The following is a 19,637-nucleotide window of genomic DNA, read 5'->3' on the forward strand; positions in this document are numbered from 1 at the left end:
ATTGGGACACCATCAGTTGATAGTAGTGAATCCACATAAACCACTAGAACTACTCAATGATGCTACCTTGGAAGCCTACGGTCAACATGGATACAAAGATATTTCACCAGATGGCTTTTCTTCAAATTCACCAGAGCCTCACGTTTACGATATGGCAACTAGAGTCTATCTTTTAATGAGAAGAAGAGCTGAAAACCAAGCAATTTTATTAAGGTAATAATAAATATATATTTATATATATATATATAAAAGAGATCTTCATTTTACATGCTTAATCGTTTACATTTAATCAAGCGGTATGACTGGATCAGGAAAATCAACGACACATCGACATTTAATCAAGGAACTACTTTATTTATCCACCCATACACGCAAAGAAGAAAAAATCCAAAAGCAAATTATAGGAGCCAATACCATATTTGAATCTTTTGGTAGTGCATCCTGTCCACAAAACGAAGATGCTTCCTGTCTAGGCCAATTCCAAACACTTCAGTTTAGCGAGAGAGGGAGAATCATTGGGTGCTCAACATTCATCTTTCTACTTGATAAGTATAGAATTTCTTCCAGACATATTCAACAATACAACATATTTTATCAATTATTAGCTGGAACTACACCTGATGAAAAACAAGCACTTCATATCTCCCATTCCAACTTCAATTACTTGAAACACGTCAATCAACGAAACGGACAACGTGATTTAATGGGTTTTAATGAAATTAAGGCCGTCTTGAAAATGTGTGGATTCAAAACAAAAACAGTAGCACAAATGTGTCAATTGTTGTCAGCCATCCTTCATTTGGGTAACGTGCAGTTTGTGGACGGAAACAAACATCATTTTGGTGGCGGTAACAGCAGCAGCAGCAACAGCAACAGCAATAACCCTGATGTTTCGAACCCCGCCACCGGTGGTGGTGGTACCGCTGCCTCGTCGCAAGAATCCTGTCGCATAAAAAACAAGGAGATTTTGACTCTTGTTGCGGCTGCCTTGGGTGTAGCTACCTCCAAATTAGAAACTACCTTGACTCATAAATCTAAATTGATTGGTAATGAATTTTGTACCGCATTTTTGACCACGGATACAGCTTCACAACAACGAGATGCATTGGCACAAACACTGTATTCAGCACTTGTTTTATGGATCATGAACGCATTGAACCAAAAGTTGTCTGTGAATAATGATAACATATCTATGCGATCTATTAGCATTTTAGATACAACTGGTTTCCAGTTAATGACAAACCGTTCAGCAGGTTCCTTTCACGACCTGTGTGTAAATTACACTGGTGAGCAGTTACGGCACTACGTGTTTGATCGCACTTTCAATCCTGACTCACCCACTAACTTGGAGCGTCGACAAGATGGTGTATGGCCCCAATTGGGCATGATTAGCATTCCACCACCTTTATCTCTTGCATTCTATCATGGCACCAACAACAATACATTCGCACTTGTCCCATTTATGAATCGAGAGTCCAAAAGATTTGCCAGTTATGCATTGGATGCGACCGACAGTAATTTGCTCTCTGTTCTATTTCAAAAAAAGAAATCGACAAGTAATAATCCTAATCACGACTACCGCGCCCTCATTAACCCCTCCACTCCTTCTCACAGCTTTGCAATTAGACACTATGATCACACCAATATTGATTACTCTGTCGATGGATTCCTCGAGTCCAACCTGGATTCTATCTCGCCTGACTTTATCCACTTGTTCAAGTATAACTGTACCAACGCCTTTGTGCATGACTTGTTCGACACCTCTGAAAATTCTTTAGCGGGCTGGGTTACAGAGATTCACCCTCGTGATGAAAGAACAGTCATTAAAGCGCAATTACCTGCATGGCCTATCAACACGAAACCCGTCGTCCAAGAAGAAAAAATCGAGCTAGAAGAAAATACGACGGAGGAAGACATCATCAAGAAGAAACCTTCGTTTAGTTCGCTCAAGAAATCAAAGCCTTCCTTGATACAAACCGTACTGGATCAAGTCGTCGTGGGTGTAGATGCATTAAAGGAGTTATTGAACGGTATGAGAATATCTGAAATCATACATCTCTCTCCCAACGATCAACAAAAGCCAGACGTTTTTGATATACCTCATATCTCTCAACAATTGCAGGTTTTGAAAATTACAGAGCTGGCTAAACATGCTGTCAACTTTGATGTCCTCTACTCGTACAGTCAACATGATTTTATGGTACGTTATAGACCATTGATGGATGTGTATCTGCCTTGCACCGAGAATGATGAACAGGGAGAGACCAAAAGTCGTATTCTCGAATGGATCCAGGTTATGCAATGGTCTGAAAAGCAAGTTTGCTTTGGTCAGCATGATGTTTGGATTGCTTTTGATACTTGGCGAACCTTGGAAAATCAAGTCAGAACCATGGAAAAGGAGGCCAGACTCAGAGAGAAGGAACGATTGGCGGCCATTGAGGCTGAAAAAGAGGCAATCCGACAAGCCGCCATTGCCGCTGCACTTGAAGCTGAAGAATATGAGGCCGCGCAAAAAGCAGAGGCCGAAGCAGAGGCTGCTGCTCAAGCTGCTGAAATTGCTGCCATTGCCGCTGATCGCTGGTCGAGTGATAAAAATCCGTTCGATGATGATTGTCGATCTGATATTTCCAACGATGATGACCGTACCGAGATTGAAACTCATTTCGATATCTCCGGTAAAAAAAGTGAATGGGGCGATGATGATGACAGCAAAGGTTTATCAGAAGGGTAAGTCAATCAAAATCATTCAAATCTTGTTATATTTTTGACACATCTTTTGTTTTTATTTGTTAAAAAAGATTTGGGCCAAACTTGGATATGAGTAAAATGATGGAAGATTATAGTGTGCATCCTGAAGAACAAGTAGAAGAAGTAAATATCACTCGTATCCGTCATTGGTGGTCTCGTTTTGTCTATTTCGCAACCTGGTGGATTCCTTCCGTCGCATTAAAATACGTTGGAAAAATGAGCCGTGAAGATGTTCAAATGGCTTGGCGTGAAAAAGTCACCTTATGTCTATTAATATTCACATTTTCTGCCAGTCTTATCTTCTTTATTGTGGGTTTAGGGCAAATTATATGTCCTGGTACCAAAGACCTGTACTCTGCAGAAGACGTTACAAATCATCAAACTATCAGTGATTACTGGGTCACAGTTCGGGGTAAAGTATACGACGTTAGTCAATTTGTAGCCACCGATCATGGTACAACTGTCTATATGGCCGGTAAATCAAATCTGGATCCTTTAGCAGGTCGTGATTTATCCTACACTTTCCCCCCACCACTATCATTTGCCTGTGCTGGTTTAGTGACAGATCCTGCTGTTACTGTTACACCCAATGAAACCATCATTTTAGGTCCATTTGTTCATTTTTCTGGCCCTCAGCAACCCGAAAAAAGTCTTGAAAAGTTACGAGATCCAGAATGGTTTACAAAGTATTTTGGCCCCACCATGAATGGATTTAAAAGAGGTGATTTAGTGATTCCTATGAAACAGATCAAGGATGACTATACAAGCTGGGGTAGACTCATTGCTTCCATTGATGAGAAAGTGTACGATTTAACAGACTATATGGCTTCAGCTCGTCGGTACCCTTCTGCAAGTAACGGGGTTCCCAACTATCATTATCTTGACCAAAAAATCGAGACTCTGTTTACAAAGTTTGGTGGTAAAGACGCTACAGCCGAGTGGAAGAAATACAGTGCTACTATGGATGAAGCTACTCGCACCAGCAATAAGGCATGCTTAGATAACGTATTTTACATTGGTCGTCTAGATTATCGAGAATCTGTACGATGTACGTTTGTAAATTACTTGTTGTTGAGTTTTGCTGTCATGATGTCTTTGGTCATTTTGGTGAAATTTTTGGCTGCTTTGCAATTCGGTAGTGCACCGACGCCTGAAGACCATGACAAATTTGTCATTTGTCAAGTGCCTTGTTACACAGAAGATGAAGAATCGCTCAGAAAAACAATCGATTCCTTGACGGCTATGACGTATGATGACAAACACAAGCTTTTATTCTTGATTGCCGATGGTATGATTATTGGAAGTGGTAATGATAGGCCTACACCTCGAATTTTGCTGGACATTTTGGGTCATAATGAAAACGACGATCCTGAAGCACTCATGTTTAAATCCATTGGTGAAGGCTCCAAACAACTGAATTACGGCAAGGTCTATTCTGGTGTTTATCAGCATGAGGGTCATGTTGTACCTTATGTGGTTGTTGTCAAGGTCGGTAAATCCAGTGAAAGAGCCAAACCCGGTAACCGTGGTAAACGTGATTCTCAAATTATTTGCATGAATTTCTTGAACAAGGTTCACTTTGACTCTGAAATGTCACCTTTGGAATTGGAGATTTTTTATCACATCAAACATATTATTGGTATTGATCCTGCGTTCTATGAATATATATTGATGGTCGATTCGGATACCGAGGTTTACCCAGATGCACTCAACCGGCTTATTTCTTGTATGTTGCACGATAGTCGTATTATTGGTCTTTGCGGTGAGACAGAATTAGGTAATGAAGATCGATCGTGGACCACTATGATTCAGGTATACGAATATTACATTTCTCATCATCTGGTGAAATCATTTGAGTCTTTGTTTGGTTCTGTTACTTGTTTACCTGGTTGTTTCTGTATGTACCGTATCCGTACCGCTAACAAACATCAACCCTTGATTGTATCCCCCAATGTTATCCATGCTTACTCGGACAATCAAGTGGACACACTTCATAAGAAGAATTTACTTCACTTGGGCGAGGACCGTTACTTGACCACATTGATTATGAAGAACTTCCCGGAATACAAGATGATGTTCACACCTTATGCTAAATGTAGAACCGTGGCACCTGATGAATGGCGTGTGTTACTTTCTCAACGTCGACGATGGATTAATTCGACCATTCATAATTTACTTGAGCTGATATTATTGCAGGAATTGTGTGGGTTCTGCTGTCTCTCTATGCGATTTGTAGTTATGACGGATTTGATTGGTACAATCACTCTTCCTTCTTCCGTTATTTACCTGATTTATTTGATGTACGAGGTCTTTTCGGGCACAGGACCTGTCCCTACAATTGCATTGGGTATGCTGGCTGGTGCATATGGCTTACAGTCATTGATCTTTATTTTTAAACGCCAATGGCAGCATATTGGTTGGATGGCCATTTATATCCTTGCGATCCCGATCTTTAGTTTCTTCATTCCCATTTATGCGTTCTGGCATTTCGATGATTTCTCGTGGGGAAATACGCGTGTTGTGGTCGGTGATAAAACAAAGCAAATTATCGTGACGGATGACGAGAAGTTTGATGAAAAGATGATCCCGCTCAAGAAATGGGCCGTGTACGAGCAAGAGATGTGGGAGACAAAGACACTAAGATCCGAAGTGACCTCGACAAACAAGTCTGTTGCCTACTCTTATGATGACTCAAAAAAAGCAAGATCTATTGCTTCTTCAACTCACCGTCGTCATCATCATCACCATCGATATCATCATCATGAACAAGCTTGCGACACGAAGACTTTGAGAAGTCATTCGAGTGTAATAACTAGTAATACAAACTCCAACAACACAACTAGTAGTAAATACCAGCTTTTACCTCCTTTAATTACAAGCTTCTCAGAGGAAGATACGTTAGGTCAGTTTTCAGTGGATCTGTCAGCAGTATTGAGACCAAAAACGGATGAAAGTAGTCGATCCACTGCAAAGACACCGGGTGGATCCGAGTCAAGAACAGTCATGTTACCTGAAGACGATGAGATTGAACGAGAAATCCATAGAATTCTAATCAGTTCCAACCTGATGACACTTACAAAGAAGCAAGGTATGTAAAAAAATGTGTGTGTGAAACTTCAATGTACTCATTTCTTCTTTTTTTAGTACGAGATCAGTTATCACTGTTATTTGGTGTTGATTTGACGATAAAGAAAGGCTTCATTAATACGTCGATTGAGCGTCTATTAGAAAAAGACACACAATAGAACTATCATAGCTCTCCATTATTATTATTATTTTATTTATTATTCTTATTATTATACCTACCCATGTATTCACTATTAAAAAAAAATCGGCATTTTTCTTATTCACACTAACAGTTAATTTTGTGTCAAGGAATGACGTTTTTATGACGAAAAATGTATCCCATTAAAAAATAACCAAATGATCTCTTATTTTAGATTAATGATGATATGTGCGCACATCAAGTTTAACCCTTTTCTATCCAGATATACACAGCGGTCAACCCCCTTTCGCTTCTATGTCTTACTCTAATTGTTCCAAGACATACAGAAAATGAAACCCATCTGTCTTGTAGTGAGGTGAGAATATCAAGAAATCGTTTAAAGTGGGTTTATCCAATCAATGCCACTGCATAAACAATTTGACGCCCAAAAAAAAAATATTTTTCCCATTTCGTAAACATATTTCTTGGGTGATTTTTTTTTCTTTTTGTTTCTTTCCTTCTTTTTCCCACACGAAAAAAAAACCTACAAAAGAATGTCTTCCACTTTTATTGATCATATTAACACACATAACCTAAACAACTCAAAGGATGTTATCCTTGAGGATGAAGAAAAAGAAAGCTTTTCTGACGAGTTTTCCAGAAAATGCTCTATTGATATTCACGGACAACCCGTGAGCTCCGATATTCTGGTGGCGCTTCTTGATCGACCTGGGGAAATGAAGCAATTGGCAGCCCGTAATGCTCAGTTCTATGAATCATTGGAGCACTATATTACAGAGACTCAAGGAGAGGCAGCCTGGCAAAAGTTTCAAGACTTGGTTTACAAACCTCGAGAAAAGTTACCCGATCGCGCTTGGATGAACCAAATCAGCCAATACTTAGTTCATAACCCTATATTTCTGTCCCGCTTTAAAGACACGGTTGGTTATGAAAATGAGGACGAAAACCTCTTTGTTTCCGCTCCACCTCCTCATAAACTGTCAACTTCAAGTAGTACGGGCTCTAACAGTGGTCGCCGCAGAAGCCGTCGATTGTCCAACATGAGTCTTGGCGATATCCTGGATCATGATGAGGATTCCGTACTGGAAGAAGACGCTCCAAACGTTCCGGAAGGTATGTTTTCTAATGAAGACCAATTTTACCAGCAACACGGCAACCGAAGACGTCGCTCGTCTTACCACTCTATCCAATCAGAGCCTCATCCTACATTTGTAGAATCCAAAATTGACGAAGTGGACGAAGTGGAGGATCGTCAGGATAATTATCAAGGTGGAGATGAGAGTGATCATTTAGGTGATCTTTTGGATAGTGACAGCAGCGATGATGATGATGATAATCGTGACCAAAATCGGGCAAAAGATATCGGAGCGGGATATTCCACACCTCATCACGTCACACACACTTATGCCGATAAGGATTTGATCAAGTTGAGAGAACACCCTGATTTTCAAGCCAATTTGCCTTATTCACATCCCGCGTTCTTTCGCAAGGCTAAACAGTTATTGTCTTTGGGTGAAACTGCACATCATTTCTCAGCTACAATCCGTCGAAACTCTATCTTGGAAGATGCAATGCCACCAAGTCCAGTCACCGAATTAGAGGAACCACGATATCAAACATGCTATTCTGAAGAGCAAGATGATGCTGACTGTAAGTTAACCCGTCTTATATGCTGTACAAGAAGAAAACAGCCTGACGATGTAGCTTGGATGAATGGTGTTATGGAGGCATTGGAAGGATGGCCTGAGTTGATTGATCGTTTGCATGATATTATAAATGAATCCCTGGCGGATTAAATACTCGTATACCATGAATAAAAAGGTGTGTATTAACAAACATGGAATTAGCTGTTTTTTATATTTATTTTGGTATATCAAGAGGTGTGTGTGTGTGTGTGTGTGTGTGTGTGTGTGTGTGTGTGTGTGAATATTTTTCACTAGTATAGTAATAATAATAAAAAAAAATCATGGAGAGGGGGAATAATATAAGGGTTGTTTCTTATCTTGAACCCATGAAACCAGGAATCCAAGAGTTTCGCTTTTCACGTTTCTCACTTGGCGATGTAGGTGAATTTTCACCATTTTCAACAATAGCTCCGCCTCCACGAAGAGGTTTAGCGACACGGCCAAAGTTTAACGACATGGGAGATTGAGATTTTTGGGTACGTGCTTGCTCAAGACGTTCACGAACTGCTTGAAGCTGGGCTTCGAACTTTTGATTTTGGTTAATCAATTTATCTTGGGCATCTTGTAAGAGAGTTTCAAGACTTTGGATACGCTCATTACGTGCAATAAGCTTACGTTCAGCTATAGCGACTTCCTTCTTTAAGGAGGAATTCTGTTCTACAAGCTGAAGAAAAAGAAAAGGGTAAATTTTTGATATGCATGCACCTGTATGATTCTTACCTGCTTTTGAACATTTGTTAATTGTTCTAAATTACGCTCCAAGAATGCCATCTTTTTTTGTTGTGCCTTGTTGTTACTTGCTCTTAAAACATTCTGGTACTGTTCACGGGTTTCATCCAATGACATTTCAAGTTCAACGACCTTTTCACAACGGGTCTGAAGATCACGCATCAAAACCTTCTTCATGGTTTCAAAATCAGCTAATTCCTTAGCCATGCTCTTGCGCATACGCTCTAGTTCTTTTTCACGTTCTGTCAAATCACCGTTTTGATTCTGCATAGGTTGATCAGAAAGAGCAAGTTGAAGTTGATCGTTGGCATCCTTAAGCTCCGATAAAGATGCTGTGAGTTTGTGAAGATTGTCATTCTTTGTTGAAATCTCTGTCTTGAGATCCTCCACTTCTTTTTCCTGCATCTCTTTTTTGGATGCATATTGTGCCTCTAATTTACTCTATACAAAAAAAAAAAAAAGGGTCAGCAATGCTTCTTGCATTGAATAATTTAATAAAATACCTTCAAGTTGGTGAGAGTTTGTTCCATGTCAGCATTTTTTTGTGCAGAAACTTCCTCTTCAGCAATGGTCTTGTCTAAAAGTTCTTCGTATTCTTTTTCAAGTTTACCTAAGCGACCGTCTAATTCCAACTTTCTCTTGTCAAGTATCTCCTTTTCTTGTGTGATATCTGTGATTGTCTTTGCATGCTGATCTAACAAAATTTTTGAATCCACTAAATCTCGACGAAGAGAGACAAGCTCTTCTAAACTGAGTGATCCATGGCCCTCAGTCTCAATCTTATGGAGAGAATCACGAATTTGACGTTCTTTTTCGTTTATTTCGCTCTAGTGCATAAAAAAAAAAGTTAATACGAGTTATGTTGTAAACAAATGTGTGATAAATATTTACAGATGGATCCAATTTAAACATGATCTGGGCCAATTTTTGAGCCTTTTTCTTTTCTTTTTCATTATCTGTGCTATCCTTGTGAGCTAATCGGACTTCGACAAGGTTCTTCTTTAACTCTTCTAGTTCGACAATCAACTCTTGATTGGCTTCCTTTAAAGAGTCTACATTGATAGCATTTTCTTTACTTTCATAAGAAATCTTTTGAAGTTGCAATTTGAGCTCACTCAATTCAGAGGTCATTTGTTGATTTTCTTTTGTGACAGCAGCCTCTTGCTCCTTGTAGTAACCCATTTCTTCCTTCAACGACTCTAGTAATTTTTCACGATTTGCTAGTTCGGTTTCCTTTTCGGCTATTTGATCCATGAGTTCATTCTCACGCTTTAACAATTCTTCACGCTCATCTTTCTCAAGTACAACAGAGGGTGTTGTAGGACGAGAAGAATCATCGGCCACCGATAAAGCTTTAAAATTTGAGGCAGGAGGTAGAGCATTAAAGTCACCTTTATTAATTTTATCCAGCGAAACCCATTTATCTTCGGCCAAGGTTTTTCCGTTACGCCAGACTGAAACTTCACCTTCCAAAGCAGCAATATATGTTTGGAAAGTAATTGTTTCTGATTTGACTTTTTTTAAAAGTGCCTTGAGTTCAGCAGGAGATAGATCAGCATTAACCTTGGCTTTATTCTTGATGGATTTAGCACGCATACCAAATCGAAGGGTGGATATAGATTCTGCTTCATTGTATGAAGAAGGAGAACAATTAATGATTAAAGTAGTACGAGAATTACCACCAAGTGATTCTTGCAAGATACGTGTCAACTTGGAATCACGATAAGGGATATGGCTGGATTTTCCATCGGTTAAAGAATTGATGACCATACCAAGTGCGGTTAGTGATTTGTTAATCTTTTTAGCCTCTTCTAATGTTTGGCCGGATGCACCTGTTTTACCAACTTTTTCTGAACCAGCCAAATCGACAAGATAGAGTTTACCACTTTTTGCAGCTCCAGTATCTAAATTCTTTTGTGTGATTGTGATCACAACAATGGAATGAGAACGAGAACTCTCGGCGTTCATGTCTTTTTATGTATATGAGTACAAATATAGCATATAGGCAATACGGGCTTTTTTTTTTAAAAAAAAAAAAAAAAACTTACTTGTATAGGCTACAACACGATTACTACTACCATTCTTCATGGCGAGATACACCTCAGCTGTATTGGAAACATAAATTTCACATAAATCTTTCACATAAACACCGCGTGTCTTATCTTCGTGAATGGCCAAATTATCAGCAGAAGCTACCAACAAATAAAATGTAAGGATACAAATAAATTAAAATAATCTTATAAACTTACGATTGAATAAATCTCTCACTTTTTCCATATAAATTTCCATATAAGACACTTTCACAGTGAATTCAAGATTACTCGGTGCGTCATTGATGCTTGTAAATATTTGTTCAATAATACGAGGAATAATACCCTTTGTATTCTCATCGTCAATATCAGCACCCTATAATTATTACTTTTTTGTTGAGAGGGGGTTTGAAATACACAAAAAAAAAAAAGGTACGCATTTTTAATTTTACCATCATTGTAAAGGTTTTACCAGAACCAGTTTGACCGTAAGCAAAAACAGTGCCGTTATAACCAGCGGTGACATCTGTATTTGCGTAAGTATATGCTGTCACACATGAGTAAGAATATTCTTACCATCGACAATGCTTTTAATGGAGTACTCAAATACATCTTTTTGTGGTGTATTCATTCCGAACACTTTGTCAAAGGCAAAGTTATTGGTTGCTTCGCCCTATTCGTTACTTGGTTAGTAAAGCGACGACCCGAAAAAAAGATGATGATGTTTGCTACCTTTAATTGTACATTGGTTCCTTCTTCATCAATGGAAATAATTGGAACACCACCTTCTCTGTTTTCAAGTGAGTTTTGAGGACGAAAACGACATACGACCTTAATGTTGTTTCCAGACATTGTATTTTATTAAGGAAGAAAAAGGAAGAAAGAAGAGAAGAGAAGAAGAAAGAGAGAGAGAAGGGGGTTTAAATCAGTGTTATACAAATTGTGACAACTACCACAGATCATGTGGTCATCAAACAACAAAGTCTTCTCTCATACAGCCACCGGGTAGCAAGAATTTGTATTTGTCTGCATTTTTCAATAGTGAGGATGGTAAACCTACACCTGACATTGTTGATTCTATTGCACCTAATTTTGAAATCATGTCCTTGTAAGTGTATGATTCAGGTGGCATATCAAATATATCTGTTCCGTCGCATATAGTCTTTTGTATCCTTGATGGATCCAGCAATCCCTCATATCTAACTCTGTCTGAATGAGAATAACTTTTCATTTTAAACTGAAATTCTTTGATGGTACGAAAGCAAAAGGAGCAATGCCATCCTATTATTGTTATTTAGTATTCTATGTGTCGATATGCATAATAAAGAGACATACCTGCATCTGATAATAAATTCTCGGTAATCTGACCATGTGTATAAAATGTTTCTCCTGCAGTGTATCTAACAATATGAGCTCTCCATGAACTTTGATCAACAAAAAATTCAAATGAAAACATGTAATTCCGTAACTGCAAGTGTAATTTGTTTGGGACTCCGTCACACATCTTTAGCACATTTAAGCTTTTCGAACGAATAATCTCATCCACATCTGACATAAGAACCATATCATTTGTCTTCACTCCCGCTTCGACAATGGCATTATTCATAGCTTGTCTCATCTTTCCTTCATTGTAAAATGGTCCTTCTCCTTCCGGAAGTTCATATTGCTCGATCATAACGTGATGGATTTTACTTGCCGCAAATTCAAAATCTTTCTTGTTTTCATTATACGTATAAGGTTTGGTTTTACCCGTAAATGTTGCATTGGACTCCAATATAATAAACATATCCACTACATCCCATAATTCTCGTATACGGACTTGTAACAGATCAAGTTCCACACTAAATATGATTGCGTCGTACACCTTGACAGTCTGCTGGTCACTTTCACTTTTAAGTTTCCAGCCGTGAAGTTGACATAGATCTTGCAATGGCACATCTTCTGCGTAGTAATGAGGAATCATGTTGAACGAATTAGGATCTCGGTCCCAGAACGGCCTTGTGTAGTAGCCAAAATCTGTCACCAGTGTGGGTTGAACAGAAATAAGACAGAATATACTACTGCATATCAAGAGGAGAGCAATTAAAGCTTTTACAGACCGTTTACGTAATAGAAAAGCTACATTGTTGTTCATGTTGAGATGAGGAGAAAAAGATAAAACGAAAAGGGGAAGGAGGGTTTATAAGGGGTTTTCAATTGCAAAACATTAAAAAGTACACGACATGTATCCTTATTGAGACATGTTTGAGCATTAAATTTATTTTTATTTAATAATTGATGTATTATAGAGTTGAATATTGATCAAACCTCATTTGGATTTGTTATGTTTGTAAGTTTTATATAGTTACTTGATCAGTTTATGATCCATTTCTTGTTAGTTTACCTATCTGTTCCAGATATGCTTATATTTTTTGTGATCCCTCATTAGCATTCGTACAAATGCACAACATATTATGTTTATTTTTAGAACACAAAATATTGACAACACTTGCAATCATTTTGACAATAGTTACTGTGATGAACTGTTTTGCTTAAAAGTTTTTCGGCATCCATGCATAAAATCTAAAAAAAGGGAGTGAAGTTGATAAATATACGTGGATTGTGAATAAAAAACAGTTTATAAAATTGTATCGTGCTTTTAAAACGTGATGCATTGAACAGTTTATTTCTGTGCTATGCCTTTTAAAAAATAGTTAAAGCAATGCTTAGACGACAGTTAGTAAGCCAAAATAGTTTTAAGTCCAGTAATAGCTATAGAAGGGGATGAAAGTGGCCAAGAAAATAGTTTTGCCTTATTTACCTGATCGAAACACCATTCACCCTTTGTAATATGGCATAGATTCAAGGTACTTTATGTTGTATGTTTTATCATATATACTTCATATATTAATTCTTTACAAAACCAATATTACTAAAGCAGATGGATACCGTATAGGTTAATAAGCTTTCTAGGCACCCTTTCCAGCAAAAAGATACCTAAATATAGTATTAAAATATTTAAACGGCGGTTACCGTTCTTTCTTGACCAGATGGAGCTTAGCAAATTTGTCTTCTGATGTCTCGTGAAAGCTACATTGGATTTACCTTCATATAAGTCACATTATCTTTTAGTAAGATGATGTAAAACGAAACAATACACTACTAATACCCGAAATAGCCCATTGGCCGATTTTAGATTGAAATTTGGACTAGTTTTCACAAGATAGAGACGGATAGATATCGTTACGTGGAAAGCAGTTTTCGATTATTTTTATTTATTTATTATTAAAAGCACTTTATTTTCTTCCCTTTCCCTTCTTCTTCTTGTTGCCACCGCTCTTTGAACTAGGTGTAGCAACAGGTTTTGATTTAACTGGCTCGGGAACAGCTTCAACTACAGCTGCTGCTGCAGGAGTGGCAGCCTTTTTGCCGCCAATATTGGCACTACCCGTGCCACCAATTCCACCTCCTTCCATAGAAACACCCTGAGGACCCTTATTTAAGGCCTTCTTATTTTTACCCTTCATACGGAAAGTGGATCTTTCTTGTTTGGGTACCCAACGCTCAGGATCGGGCTTAACATTAGGATCGAATTTCTTGGGCAATAAAGTGGCTCTCTTCTTCTTGTTCTTTGGTTTCTTGACATGCACACCATTAGGATCTTTTTTAACATATCCACGCTTGACACCAGGAACAATCTTTTCGAGTGTATCGACATCCAAGTTATTTAAAGCAATAGAAGGTAAAGCATTACCATATTGCTCGGCCTTTTTGGGATCTACTTCGGCATAAGCAGCGATTAAACCGGCAATAGATTGAGCATCAGAAGGATCGGCTTTCACAAGTTGTTCATAGTCGGCAACAGCGTCTTGGAAACGGCCTGTCTTTAACTTGAAAGCAGCAGTTTGTTTGATGGTAGAAGTGGGTGCAACAGTGTCGGATTTGAATGAGCTATCGCTCTTCCAGACCTTGGAAGCTTCGTCCAATGTTTCCATGGCTTTTTCGGATTGACCGGTTTGTTCATATAACCAAACCAATAAAGCAACGACAGCAGGCTTATAATAAGCCTTCTTATCATCCTTGACAGACTCCAAATAGCTTTCTAATGTTGACAGGGCAGCGGCAGGTTGAGATTCGAGCAATTGTAATTGGATAGTGGCGAAACGAATAGCAAGAGAAGAAGGTTTCTTTTCGGAATACTTTTTAAGTTCGTCAACAGCTTTTGCGGCTTTATGTTGATGATAGGTGGCGCTTGCCAAAATAAGATAAAGGTTATCATTGTCAGGATATTTTTCAGTCAATTTTTGTGCTTGATCTCTGCAAGCAGAGTATTTGTTGGTGTAGAGTTGTAATAAACTTTCATTCATAGCAATAACGCGCTTTTGATAGTTTTTAAGTCTTGCTTCAGCCTCTTTGCTAGTTGCAACCTTCAATTTCTTGGAAACATCTTCCAAATCCTTTGTTTGTTCAATAGCGACCATGTTATTGGATACAACAGCTGCCACTGCGATATCTCTATAGCCCTTATGTTACTAAAATTGAACTTTTTTTCTATCACTTTTTCCCTTCTTGCTAAACTTACTCTGAACTCAAAAGAGATTTATAAATCTTGATTGCATCGGCGGAGCGTCCTTGTAATTGATAGGTGTAACCAAGTTGGGTTGAAATAACAGCTAATTCCTCCTCATGTTCCTCTTTGCTCATTCCATTAGCTCTCTCATTGCATTGCTCTTTAACATAAAAAAGTTAGTTTCCTCAGCCATTATATTCCTGCCGCACGACTTACTTTTAGCTAATTCGAGTTGTTGTTGAGCCTTCTTGAGGTCGCCACGAGCCAAATAGACAGAGGCAGCGTTATATGCAACTTCGTAAAGATCAGCACTTTCCTTCAAATCAGCCTTGTCCTTCTCCTCAGCCTTGCTAGAAGAGAATAATAAGCCGGCTTTGGCGGCTAATAAATTAACTTGAATTTCATCATAAAGACTATCGTTCTTGTCAGATGACTTTAAGAGAGTTTCGTAAACTTGAATGGTCTTTTCAAATTGACCTTGAGAATACAACTAAAAAGAAGGTAGGAAGCATATTAGTGTATAAGTTGCATTTCAATAGTTTTTTATTGGGATTATTTACCAACTGAGCTTCAAGATACAACAATGAAGGATTTTGGGCTTCACTCTTGGACTTGAGTTCCTCTAAAAGCTCCATAGCAGGGACCAACTGGTTTGTGCGATAGTAACAATAAATCTTTTCATAAGACAAGTCTACATCACTATTTCTGAATTGACGAGCAATAATGGAAAGTGCTTCCTTGTACTTTTCGAGACGAATCAAGGAAACGATTTTACATTGAAGCGTAACGAGGTCATCAGGGTTTAATTTGATTAACTCATCACAAATTTCTAAGCTACGTTCATCGTCATAATCTTGAACAGCGTTTTTCAAGTCTGTGAAAAGCTTGGTTACTTGTTGTTCTTTGGTTGCAGATGCCATTACAAAAAAAAAATCGCGACTTTTTTTTATTAGTGGAAACGAAAAGAATAATTGGCCCACAACAGCTTTTTTTTCCCAACCTGGTGTCCCCCCACCATTCAATCGGGTATTCAAAACAAATAAAAAAGTAATTTATGTCCTGTGTGATCTCGTAAAAAGTAAATTGATCCGCAACGTCTGCAGTTGTTTGGCATTGACAGCAACAATTCACTTTGACTGATCATTCTTAGAAGTACAGATAAAAAAGTATGATGCGTCCAAGGCTCACCCTGTCAGTATAAACTCTCCCAGAGCTACAAGACGTCTGCTTTTATATGTAAGTAAAGGAGGTGTACTTTCTGAGTACAACCAAACAGTCTTAAATATGGCTACTACATTTTTTAAGTTATTCGTACTGAAGTGCAACTAAATTAATACGGTAACTTAAAATATTGATAATATTCTTTGAACGTTCTTCTGGCTGATATTAATTAAAATTTGTTTTATGTAAATTAATGTATATAAAATAATAAGCAAAGCGATTTTCTAGAGAATCATTTATAACAGAACCAGAGTAATAAGCGATACAATAAATACTACGGCAATACTTGCGGGTTTTGTCATTAAGGTTGCAGCCGCGCTTGTATGAAGCATGACAGGACGAGAGCGAAGATTGACACCCTTACTATAAAATGGGGTTTGAGCACCTTCAGTCACAGTCAACCAAAAGGTTTCATTGAGACCATGAGGTACTTTCCATGAATAGGTGCTGTTTAACAAAAAGCTGACTTTCACACCGCTAGAGTTTCCTGAGGCAATAGGCTGATCAATCACTACATCGTTGATTGGGATGGAAACAGCAGCATCTTGCCACAATTGAACATCGATGGTGTAGTTACCGGCACCCATATTCTGATACTGGTACACAATATCAATTTTTTGTCCTGGTTCAACAGTTGCATTTTGTACGGGGGATATAATCTCGGGACCAAGCTGAGCCTTGACAAACTGACATAAGGCAATCAATGCTAAGCATATCACTAAGGTTTTTCTATTAAACATAAGGAAGGGAGAGGAGAGTCTTTGTAAGAGACTGTTAAAAAAGAATGGATAGATGGGGAAAAAACGAAAAGAGAGAAAAGAGAGAAAAGAGAGAAAAGAAAAGGAGATCAAAAAGTTACAGACTCATAAAGTGTTCTAGATGTACAGACACTAAATTGATAACACATGCCATAATATATGGGAGATCATATAATACAAACGTAGTACAAGGTAACATCATTTTTTTATTTATAGCTCGTGTGAAATGTTGAACAGAAAGGTTTAAAAACTGTCGAGTTTAATATCTTGATTAGTGTAAGAAAACGCTCTCTGAAATCATAAGAAAGAAGAACTTGATCTTTATAGTTCCTTCGATATATTAGCTGCTTAATGAGAGAGTGGGATAGTATTATTATAAATGGTTTATTTAACTATATAGTGATACAGTTAAGACTATAATACATAACTAAAATAGTTCATAAAACCTAAATGGATGCCTACTTTTAACAACAGAACATACTTCAACCACAGCATCTTTACTTGTCTATTATTCATTTGCCAAAATCGTAACCTTCCATAAAAAAAAAGATCCAGTCACCACACTTTGCTTTTTATGATTGTACAGAAATCCCATTAATAGCATTATTTATTAAAAGAAGTTATTTTAAAATAATGATTTTGTGTTATACTCAATTTTTGGTTATTGTAGCAATAATTTTAAATACAAAAAGCAGCATTGATTGATGCACTTTTTTTCTTTAAAAAAAAAAATGCTTGCCAAAAAGAAATCTTTTAGACCCATTCCCTATTGGACAAAAACCTGATTTGGCGGTATATGGGACCTAATCCCTCCAATACACAAGGGTAGCATGTTGTGGATTTATTATAAATTGCCAGAACAAGTGTGTGCCGAAGTAATCAAGCTTTTACGCTTTAACCAGATATACAGTGATCAAGACCAACAAGCACGACATATACACTCATCATTAACAGGAAAAGGTTAGTTCAGAGGACGCCATTCCAACACCCGATGTATGCACGCTGTCATCTCCAGTCCAGGATTTGTATACCTGCTTTGAGAAAACAGTGACTATCACGATAAGGTATTATCGAATCAGTTATACTAGCCGGTTAGAGCGTCCCAAAATCAGAGTTACAAGAGTAATTGAAAATATGTATTGCTAGACTCTACAAGTAGTGTTACGGGCGCAAGCATAGGGTCCGATTTAAGCACATAAATAACATACTCTTTACTTTAAACGCCTGTAAAGTAAATAGTGTAGACCGAACCCAGCTAGACACAAATAGGATATTATGCTAAAAATTAACTTCACGGGGTAAACTATAGTAATTATTTATTAGGGTATATGCAAGATTAAGGCTCGAAGAAGAGATTGGACGGTGGGATGATGGGAGAGAGCTATATATGAGACTTAAACAAGAAAAATTTATATAAAACGTTTTTCACGCTCCGGGCTCCGAGGAACTTCACTTTCTTTTTTTAGACTTGAAGAAAAAAAAATTCTGATTGGCATTACCGTCATCATTGGTAGCAGTTTCCGCCTCACATACAATACCGATATCACGGTGCATCTCCTTTATAGCAATCCTCTTCCTTAATGACGGAATCAACGAGGTGTATCTAAATAGCTTGCAAAACGTTTTCCGAAGCAGTTATCACTGGGAACTTTTTGGGACACGACACTTTTCACTTTTTTCAAATTCTACCGTTTTCCAAAGCAGTTATCACTGCGTCTGTAATACGTCATTTCCTGTTCATGATTCTCTTCGCTCCAGAGCTGGGTATCCATAATACTATTAATGATAGTTGCAGCTTTTCAATATAATAGTCAAGATTGTCATGTATTGATTTACTTACATTTTTTCAAGGATTACGTGAGCCTCGTCGGAGTCACTATCCGTCAACCTATCCTGTATGAGCTTCACTTTTCCCAAATTGACTTTCAGCAGCATGTTCTCGATTGTTTTGTTTTCTTGAGTAAGCACGTGGACATGCTGCTGAAATATCACTCTTGTATTAAGTTCAGTAACACCTGGTGGCGATTTGTTCAACATTTTCGAGTACATGTTCGTCATGTAAGGAGTGCCAACTTATCATCACCTCCGAGCATTGGATCACCACCAAGAATCACCACCTCCGAGCATTGGATCAACACCAGGAATCGCCTTTTCGTAGAAGCACCGGATCGGCTGAAAGCTAAAAAGAAAATTAGGGCGTTCCCACGATGGCCATTACCTCTGCCAGCAACCTATTGGATCAGTCTTTCCATGAGGACAGTTCATCTGCTGTGATCGGACTCTAAATGGCTGTAGCTACACTGTAAATAGAAGGGACGCATTTTAATTGGCTCGCGCCTGTGCCTTAAGCGTGCCAGGCTTGTTTTAATCAGTGCTTAGCGATTTGCAATACCACCATGGCTGCTGATGGTTATACAGTCTCTGTCGCTGAATCCAAGACAGTCCCCGAAGAGAGTGCAACTACCTATATTGTATGGGATGAAATACCGGAAGATGATCATGAACTTCGATTTCATTTTCATACTAAGTAGTACTTGCTTAGTTATACGAACAATATCAACCTGGAGACAATCAAAACTTACCAATGCATTTGATCCCTTGATAATTTCATCCCAAAAAGCACATTTGAACGATCCTTTCCTTTAAGTGAATCGTACATTTCGTTAAAAAATCACTACATCAATCGAAGTA

At 38.1% G+C, this 19,637-nt stretch overlaps 7 protein-coding genes across 7 annotated transcripts; 3 read left to right on the forward strand and 4 right to left on the reverse strand.

The window, feature by feature from the left end:
* Positions 1-256: 256 nt before the first annotated feature.
* Positions 257-6,081, forward strand: EV154DRAFT_497340 (chitin synthase). The gene is made up of 3 exons (XM_051600257.1): positions 257-2,727; positions 2,799-5,836; positions 5,893-6,081. Exons 1-3 carry the CDS (start codon positions 299-301, stop codon positions 5,991-5,993), a joined length of 5,568 nt encoding a protein of 1,855 aa, XP_051461314.1. The 5' UTR covers positions 257-298; the 3' UTR covers positions 5,994-6,081.
* Positions 6,082-6,446: 365 nt separating this feature from the next.
* Positions 6,447-7,878, forward strand: EV154DRAFT_497342 (uncharacterized protein). The gene has a single exon (XM_051600258.1). It carries the CDS (start codon positions 6,508-6,510, stop codon positions 7,768-7,770), a length of 1,263 nt encoding a protein of 420 aa, XP_051461315.1. The 5' UTR covers positions 6,447-6,507; the 3' UTR covers positions 7,771-7,878.
* Positions 7,879-8,072: 194 nt separating this feature from the next.
* Positions 8,073-11,437, reverse strand: EV154DRAFT_576748 (kinesin heavy chain). The gene is made up of 8 exons (XM_051606503.1): positions 11,151-11,437; positions 10,995-11,091; positions 10,871-10,944; positions 10,638-10,794; positions 10,437-10,580; positions 9,280-10,358; positions 8,892-9,215; positions 8,073-8,829 (listed from the first exon to the last, which is right to left on the reverse strand). The coding sequence occupies exons 1-8, from the start codon at positions 11,268-11,270 to the stop codon at positions 8,317-8,319; spliced, it is 2,508 nt and encodes an 835-aa protein (XP_051461316.1). The 5' UTR covers positions 11,271-11,437; the 3' UTR covers positions 8,073-8,316.
* Positions 11,293-12,586, reverse strand: EV154DRAFT_458807 (glycosyl transferase). The gene is made up of 2 exons (XM_051597459.1): positions 11,754-12,586; positions 11,293-11,699 (listed from the first exon to the last, which is right to left on the reverse strand). The coding sequence occupies exons 1-2, from the start codon at positions 12,550-12,552 to the stop codon at positions 11,389-11,391; spliced, it is 1,110 nt and encodes a 369-aa protein (XP_051461317.1). The 5' UTR covers positions 12,553-12,586; the 3' UTR covers positions 11,293-11,388.
* Positions 12,587-13,642: 1,056 nt separating this feature from the next.
* Positions 13,643-16,004, reverse strand: EV154DRAFT_437638 (uncharacterized protein). Its single transcript, XM_051596858.1, has 4 exons — positions 15,528-16,004; positions 15,184-15,457; positions 14,980-15,127; positions 13,643-14,912 (listed from the first exon to the last, which is right to left on the reverse strand). Exons 1-4 carry the CDS (start codon positions 15,885-15,887, stop codon positions 13,694-13,696), a joined length of 2,001 nt encoding a protein of 666 aa, XP_051461318.1. The 5' UTR covers positions 15,888-16,004; the 3' UTR covers positions 13,643-13,693.
* Positions 16,005-16,307: 303 nt separating this feature from the next.
* EV154DRAFT_497348 (uncharacterized protein) lies at positions 16,308-17,027 on the reverse strand. The gene has a single exon (XM_051600259.1). The coding sequence runs from the start codon at positions 16,926-16,928 to the stop codon at positions 16,425-16,427; it is 504 nt and encodes a 167-aa protein (XP_051461319.1). The 5' UTR covers positions 16,929-17,027; the 3' UTR covers positions 16,308-16,424.
* Positions 17,028-19,153: 2,126 nt separating this feature from the next.
* Positions 19,154-19,619, forward strand: EV154DRAFT_576750 (uncharacterized protein). The gene is made up of 2 exons (XM_051606504.1): positions 19,154-19,205; positions 19,326-19,619. The coding sequence occupies exons 1-2, from the start codon at positions 19,197-19,199 to the stop codon at positions 19,590-19,592; spliced, it is 276 nt and encodes a 91-aa protein (XP_051461320.1). The 5' UTR covers positions 19,154-19,196; the 3' UTR covers positions 19,593-19,619.
* The last annotated feature ends 18 nt before the right edge of the window (positions 19,620-19,637 follow it).

This window comes from Mucor mucedo (assembly GCF_025094135.1).
Source record: "Mucor mucedo strain NRRL 3635 chromosome Unknown EV154scaffold_14, whole genome shotgun sequence".
NCBI classification, from domain to species: Eukaryota; Fungi; Mucoromycota; class Mucoromycetes; order Mucorales; family Mucoraceae; genus Mucor; species Mucor mucedo.